Source organism: Montipora capricornis, chromosome 1 (genome assembly GCF_036669925.1).
Source record: "Montipora capricornis isolate CH-2021 chromosome 1, ASM3666992v2, whole genome shotgun sequence".
NCBI classification, from domain to species: Eukaryota; Metazoa; Cnidaria; class Anthozoa; order Scleractinia; family Acroporidae; genus Montipora; species Montipora capricornis.
The window spans coordinates 43,111,487-43,118,986 of record NC_090883.1 but is presented as its reverse complement, the minus strand read 5'-3'; the positions used below and the strand labels follow the sequence as shown (position 1 = coordinate 43,118,986).

General features: G+C 40.4%; 2 protein-coding genes across 2 annotated transcripts in view; both read left to right on the top strand.

Moving 5' to 3' along the window:
* Positions 1 to 4,164, top strand: part of LOC138045408 (uncharacterized) — a 14,682-nt gene extending 10,518 nt beyond the window's left edge. Inside the window, exon 6 of the mRNA XM_068891914.1 lies at positions 3,703 to 4,164. Coding sequence (XP_068748015.1) covers positions 3,703 to 3,921 — 219 coding nt within the window. The 3' untranslated portion in view covers positions 3,922 to 4,164. The remainder of the gene's footprint in view (positions 1 to 3,702) is intronic.
* Positions 4,165 to 4,876: 712 nt separating this feature from the next.
* The window catches only part of LOC138045416 (TNF receptor-associated factor 4-like), a 10,604-nt gene continuing 7,980 nt past the window's right edge, over positions 4,877 to 7,500 (top strand). The window contains exons 1-3 of the mRNA XM_068891925.1: positions 4,877 to 5,314; positions 5,612 to 5,666; positions 7,419 to 7,500. The exon at positions 7,419 to 7,500 is cut by the window's right edge and continues 23 nt beyond it. Of these exons, the coding sequence (XP_068748026.1) occupies positions 5,145 to 5,314; positions 5,612 to 5,666; positions 7,419 to 7,500 (307 nt within the window). The 5' untranslated portion in view covers positions 4,877 to 5,144. The remainder of the gene's footprint in view (positions 5,315 to 5,611; positions 5,667 to 7,418) is intronic.

Here is a 7,500-nt window from a genome sequence, read left to right as displayed (position 1 = left end):
TCAAAGAAAACGTCACTTCAGAATAGAATTTTGCTCTATCGTAAGTCCTTCACTATTATTTCATCTCGTTGACGTCGCACAATGTGGACGATGTATTCCAAAAAGAAACTGATACGAGCGGTTTCAAGGTAAAAGTAGAGAATAAAAGCATCATATTTTATATGCTCACGTTGGGGACAGCTATTCTTAGAGTTATTTTCATAGATTTATGTCGTAGAGTTGAGAGTTAAGTTTCCAAAATCCAGAATTCAAGATTTGGGAAGCGAACATTCATAAAAGCTAACCGTAGGCCTAAAAACTTTTGTTTAGGCCTAATTAGGCCTAAGGTTAGCTTTTATGCATGGTTAGGATACTTTTTGTATTTCTGAATTCAGGATTTAGGCCTTCCAGAATCTTGAATTCAGGATTTTGGAAACTTAACTCTAACTCTAATGTCATAACTCTGTGAAAATGACTCTACTGCTAGTCAACCTCGCTCACGTTTGTCGTCAAAACCTCAAATTTGGTGATTTCACGTCATTGTTACAGAAATTTTTCCGAAAATGCGTGCTGCACGTGCAGCACGATAATTTTTGCTCTTTTTACCAATGATATTAAGCAACGACAACGGCCACGGCAACGAGAACGTCACGAATTTGCATATTTAGTGGGTAAAAACAATAGCTTTGCACGCCCTGCACGTGCGTTTTTCACTTTTGTCCATTTCGTTGCCGTCGTCAGCAAAACAACAACGTGAAATAGCCAAGTTTTTGGTTTTATGAAGAACGTCAGCACTTGAGGATAAATTTTCATTTTCTCTCCTAAAATGGAGTGCCGTTCCGACTGGTGTCATCTTTGAGGAATTACCACACCCTTGTCATATTAAAAACGTTGAAATAGTCACGAAGCGATTAAAATAACGCAAATTTATATTTTGAGATGACGTTCTCGTTGCCGTCGCCTTAAGCTCCCTATTAGGGAGCAACGACAACGGCGACGGCACCGAAAACGTCATCTCAAAATGTAAATTCACGTTATGGCAATCACTTCGTGACTATTTCAACCTTTTTAATGTGACAAGGGTGTGGTAGTTCCTCAAAAATGACACGTAATTTAGGGGGAAAAAATGAAAATTTATCGTCAAGTGCTGACTTTCTTCATAAAACCTCAAATTTGGCTGTTTCACGTTGTTGTTTTGCTGATGACGGCAAGGAAATGGACATAAGTGAAAAACGCACGTGCAGGGCGTGCAAAACTATTGTTTTTGCTACTAAATATGCAAATTTGTGACGTTATCGTTGCTGTCGCCCCAAGGCCGGGATTAGCGAAAGCAGCGTTGTCGCATCGTGTGTACACTTCCGGCAACAAGTCGCTGCGACAAAATATAAATGAACCAATGAGAGAGCGTCTTATGGTCAGCCATATTGAATTAGAAAACTAGCTCACATTCCCCCTCATACGAGATGACTGCGTGTGCACCGAACAGGCGTCGTGTCGCGGCGACGTGTTTTGCATGTAGTATACATGGAGCAACTTGTCGCAGAGACATGTCGCTTAGTGTGTCCCGGCCTTTATGATTTGATGGGGTTGCGTTTCTGAAAGCCTGCTTTTCACTAGCAACGCAAGCATTCTCGTCACCAGTGCCTTGGATCGATCCAAGGCTCTGGGAAACTCTATGTAGGAGAAAATGCCCCGTAGGGTTCTTACAGCCAAAAATTGGCTATTTGAGCCTTACGGCGCCTGCTCACTCCTCGTGCTAACATGAATGCACCAATTAGAGACGCGTTTGATTGTTCTTCACGAAAACCAATGAGAAGACACTTTGTTTCAGGGTTCCCCAGAGCTCATCTCTCCCTCAGTCAAGAGAAGAGCTCTGGGGTGGAGAATGCGACGCAAGAATAAGCACAAGAATCATACGCAAACTCAGTAGCTTGTTGTTCATTAAAGCCTTTTGTTGGAACAATAGACACTAGTTAACAACACGTAAATGCGCTTGCGTGTGTTGCTTGGGCTTATGCTTGCGTCGCTAGTGAAAACCAAGCTTAAACTCCCTTGTAGTGTAAGAAACCACGACGGCTTCGCAAAGATAAAGCTAAAGTTGCACACGATCCGCTAGGGCTCGCATGGCCGGAGCGTATTCCGGTTTCACGAAAAGATAACATCACAGCAAAATATGATTTTCGTCATCTGAAGTATTTCGCGATTATTTCATCTCCTTCGCGTTGTGCAACATGGGCGAAGTACCGTGAAAATTGGATTGACAGGAACAGTCGCAAAATATAAGTAAAAGAATGGTTGATTTGCTGTTGTAGCTCACGCTGTCGTCCAAATGTTAAATGCGGTCAATTCTTGCCGCACGTGCAGTCCTGTTTTCTTTGCGCATTGAACCAATGAATTGATTTAGGTGTTTTGTGACGTTTCGTTGGTGAGACCTTGGCCATTTCGTAAATTTCCTACAGGATCGTACGCAAGAGTCCGTCCCTGGCGCACCTGTGAACAAGTGTGCACGGTGAATGCAAGGCGGTGATTTATGCAAGTGCCTGATTAATAATAAACACTTAATGACTGGTCCCGAGGGAAACAGTTTATTTTGTTTCCCGAGAATCTCAATGTTTCCCCGAGGCGCAGCCGAGGGAAACATTGAAATTCAAGGGAAACAAAATGAACTGTTCCCCGAGGGACCAGTCATTAAGTGTTTTGTTATATAGCACAAAAACAAAAACGTGCCATGGCAACAACAACGGCGGTCGTCGGTCGACATTCGCGGGTAACAGTGCACTGTTACCCTCTGACGTCATAGATTTTGCACTGTTGCCCGCTCAGAGACTTTTGGCGGGAAAAAGTTTTATTGTTAGATGCCATGTGACCTCGAAGTACCCAATGAGAGCGCCGGCTGTTGGGGGAAAAAATTCGGCTCCATAAATTGGGAAATCTCATTATGTTATCGCTGCAATGATGGTGTCTCTTTCTGACATCGACGTGAAATGACCAAATTTGATTTTGAGGTTATGTGGAGGAAATGAACACCGCCGTTGAATTTTAAATCTGCTCCTTAAACACTCACGCCATTCATACCGAATTTGTTCGTGAAAAGACGGTTGTTACGAAAAAGAAGCAATTTTTTTAAAACATTTGACGATAAAAAACTGCGATAAATATTTTTTTAAAAACGACGACGTTTGGACGGTGGGCTAACTCTATTATCAAGTCAAAACGATAGTGATGGCTCAACGTCGAAACGTCGTCGTATATTATAATAAGGGATACGTAAAGTACTTACCCGTCTTACTTTATGTGGCCCGCTGGGACCTTTAGGGACTTCCTCGCTGGCTCATCTGCTTTGAGACCTTGCTTCGTGGTGATTAAGTGTTAAGTATTTATGAGTCAACGAGTTAGTGAGGTTAACCAAACCATAAAATAAAATTTCAGAGAGTGCTTAGGCCTAATAACTGAAACGAAGGCTTAGGCATAATAAATAAATTATTGCTATATTGACTGTGAGACTCATTGACTCATAAAACAGGCATCCTCCTTTGCCGGTAAAAAAAGCTTTGCTATTCTGCTTCAAAACTCGTGAGGACGACTGATGGCAAGTCTTACTGTTCCTGGTGAGGGCTTCTCTTCTTTCCTTCCCTTAGAGGCTGTGGGAACAAGGCTGCCAGATGTTAACCTTCTGTTCGAGGCAGTAAATGAAAACTATGTAATCGAAGACTCTTTTCTCAGTTTTTCACACAGATGGGCTGCATCTGCTCGCCTTGGAAAACTTTGAATCCGCGAGAAAAGCCTTTAGAGGATTTATGGAAAAGACCTTCACGGGCGAGAGATTATCTGGAGAGTCTTGGACTTCGGGAAGTCCTCGAAGGGAAGCAAGTACTGGTCATCTGCCCAGAAAAGTGTCAACTGCTTAATGTTTTAGCGCTGTTTTATGACAACATCTCGTAATGCGGCAATCTGAGGCGCAGTTCTGTCACCCATTGATTTTGCTCAGTTCATAGCGAAGCGGAAACTACACACTTTGATTCTATTCGAAAACTTTCAGGATAAAATTGTCACGCTTTTTTTTCTTTTTTGCTCATAAACGGTTTGTAGGGCAACCTCTGGTCACGAGAACTGTTTATTTTGTCAGCCATTAATTCTCTGCATGGCTTATTGCTGTCAATAAATAAAGACGGTACTTCTCCATAAGCATTGTGTCCGAGGAGGTGTTTCCTCCCGCTATTTGTTTTTCCATTGCACGTCGCCCATGCTTTTCAATTTTTCTTCAAAAACAAGCAAATCGTTAAAAAGGCAAAAAGAAATAAACCGCTGTGGAGGTTAGTACTTTTGAAGAAAGAAATTCACATGTCACATTACGGAGAAAACACATCTTGAAACTTTGCATATGAAACTACCTATTTATAATATTATCTTTCAATTCATGAGTTGACACGGTTATCAATATTGATTTCTTCATGTGCTTTTTATTGTTGAAATATAGTTTGAAATATTTCTTTTTTTTGCGTTCTCATAACTTTTGCAAACTCTTGCTTGTGGAAAAATCGACTGACTCGCTAAATCTGCGTGAGAAATTGTGTATGAAGGTCTATTAACTTAGTATCTATTTTTAAACGTATTTTGATTAAAAGATTCTTTAATTTTTTATTGCCAGAAGACGACGTCAAAATTGACTTGTGAGTTCAGCTGTCCTTCTTTCAGACTCTTTTGGGAATTATATTGACAGAATTCAAGAAATTCAACTTAGAAAAGTGGTCTTGCCGAAGGAGTTGGTTGTCATGTCCTTTAATGTTGCAAATTTTAATTAACACTGTGCTTCGGAAAGGAAAGTCGGGTTTTTGGCAGCTTCCCGGGTATATTTTCCAATGCAAAGAGAACTTAATATATCGAGATAATAAACTTGAAATGTCAAATTTTCCTATAGTAAACTTCTTCAAGTTGTCTTGGGCTCAAAGCCGGTTGAGACGTTGGAGACTGTGTGAAACGGCTGGTGTCAAGGCAGATGTGTCGCTGGCATATGATTAAAGTAATTGCTTTCCTCCAACGTCAGTCGTCGTTAGCAAGCTGTCAAGAACTTGGCACTGCAGGAACAGCGCTGAAAATTCGTTTTGTGTTTTTCGCTGTTAAGACATGGCTTTGTCTCGATATTAAGCGAGCGAAATCGTGGTAACATGGCCGATCGCGTCGATCGAGAAACTGGCGGATTCGAGGCAGAGTTTGTTCTGCCTCTGCCACAAGAATACGAATGTCCCATATGTCAGCTAGCTTTCAGAGATCCTGTACAAATTGAGGATTGTGGTCACAGATTCTGCCAGTCTTGTTTGCAAGAGTTAAAGCGACGGTAATTAGTGTTTTTTTAAAACTTTCCTCGTTTCCAATTCTTGCACTAGCAGAAAGAGGAGAAATTCGAGAGAGTTTGTTGTTTACATTGTAAAATTCAGTCATCTTTGTAGAGTATTTGAAGCGCTTAATTAACTCTGATCTAGCCTACGAATAACCAATTTTATGATGTAAATTTTCTTTTTTTTAAGTGTGAAGTGATCAGTGTAGAAAAATGGACGAGGCTTTAGTGTTTTATCTTTGCTTAATGGTGAAACAAATTTTCTGATACTGAACTGAATTATGCCATTGATATTAGGCAAGGAAGTCCGTGCTTATGTCCACTTGACAGGAAACCATTTTCATTTTCCAAGGTAATGATCCTCAGTTCTTTTTACCGTTCACCATTCCTACATCGCTACTGTTATTTATTGCTACAAACAGGAGAAAAGACGTGCCGATTCATCTTTTGCTTAATGTTAAACTTCTAGACAAAAAAAAATAAAATCGGATTGAAATTTGATATGAAAATTCGCCGATGTAGAAAAGTGATTCCTTTATCTATTTTCATTTGGTTTTCGTGTGCTTCTGTCACTCCGATTTAAAGTCAAACGCTTAAATCTCGCTGACAAAATTCGATAAAATATTCGATGATCATTCTATTTAAGTGACAGCGCAAGTTGCATTCTATATTGTATTTTTTCCATGCAAATGTCGAACGCAACAAAAGCATAAAGTAAGGCCCGTTTCAAACGTCGAACTTTACAAGTGCGGAGTCTAATGCAAATGAGCGAAAACAATAGATTTTTCTCATTTGCATTATTAGATTCGGCACATGTCAAGTCCGACGTTTGAAACGGGCCTAAGTCAATGAAGGTGTATTTAAACACTTAAGCCCTGGCCAAACTATCCAACAAAGTTGGATTCCACATGCAACATTGTTGGATGTAAATGTTGAGGTAGTGGCAAAACACTCTCCAGATTGCTTGATGAAACATTCAAGTTCAAGTTGGCGCTAAATTTATAAGTATGGCGCTAACACTGAAACGAAAATCGCTCGTAGCGTGCCACTGGAGCTGTTTGAGGACGGAAATGATGGATTCAAACGAGCTGAAACCAAAAATGGTTAAGAGAACGTGTGGAAAAGGGTATTTTTACTGCAAGATACACCGGCGCTTAGGAGATAACGAGAGTGAGCTCGAACAATTTGCAGAAATTGTAAACGCTATTGAACCAGAAATCTCCAAACAGAGCGAAAGTGATTAAGGGGACTAAAAGTGTCCCAAAGACATGGCCTTGCTTCATATTCGCTGACCAAGGTTTCTGGCTGTTGATCCTTGTCCGCCATCTTTGTTACAAATAATGCTAGAAGCCTTGGCTTGAAAATAAAATAGCGATTCGTAATTGGCTAGCAGCGCGAACGTGACTCGATTCAGGACACAACTTTGTTGGAAGAGCGGCAAAACACTGCAACATTGTTGCCTCGAGCAGAATTGTTGGTCGCAATGTTTTACCAAAAGCAAACTCCATCCAACACTTCATCGAACAAAAAATGTTGGACGGACATCATCCAATATGGGTGGCCAAACGGTTAAACAATGTTGATTCGAGCAAAGTTGGAGGGTTGAATCCAACTTTGTTCGATAGTTTGGCCACGGCTTTAGCTTCATTGAAATCAATACACCAGATAACTCTCATTAATAACAATTTTAAAAAAACTCAAATAGGGTCGACGGCAAGACTAGCGATTAAATTTGCCTTGATTTTGTCGTATTTTGGAGATTGTAAATTTGCGTTAGACCGGGTTCAATTATTGAATCGGATTCGTTGTCACGAAACCAATGCATTGCGAATCCTTGCTCGGAACAATTTGAATCCCGCGAAAATCCTTCCAAACTAAAACATATTCTCGTAACACAGTTTTTCTTGCAAGGACAATTTCTCTACAAGTCCTCGAAAACACAGAACAGTATGGTGTTTCTTTGCTGTCGAAGCCAAGAATGGACGGAAATATACTGAGCTTTTATGAACATTATTTAATTACTGTTTTGAAAGGTTTTAGTAAGTCAGCTGAAAACGTCGCGGGTTTGTTGCATTAAATGGGGTTGTTTTGCCTTTCATTACAGGTTTTCGTCGATAAAGCTGCTCAACGAGCAGTTTTATCTCTTGCAGTGAAATGTGTAAACTGGAAAAGAAAATGTGACTGGA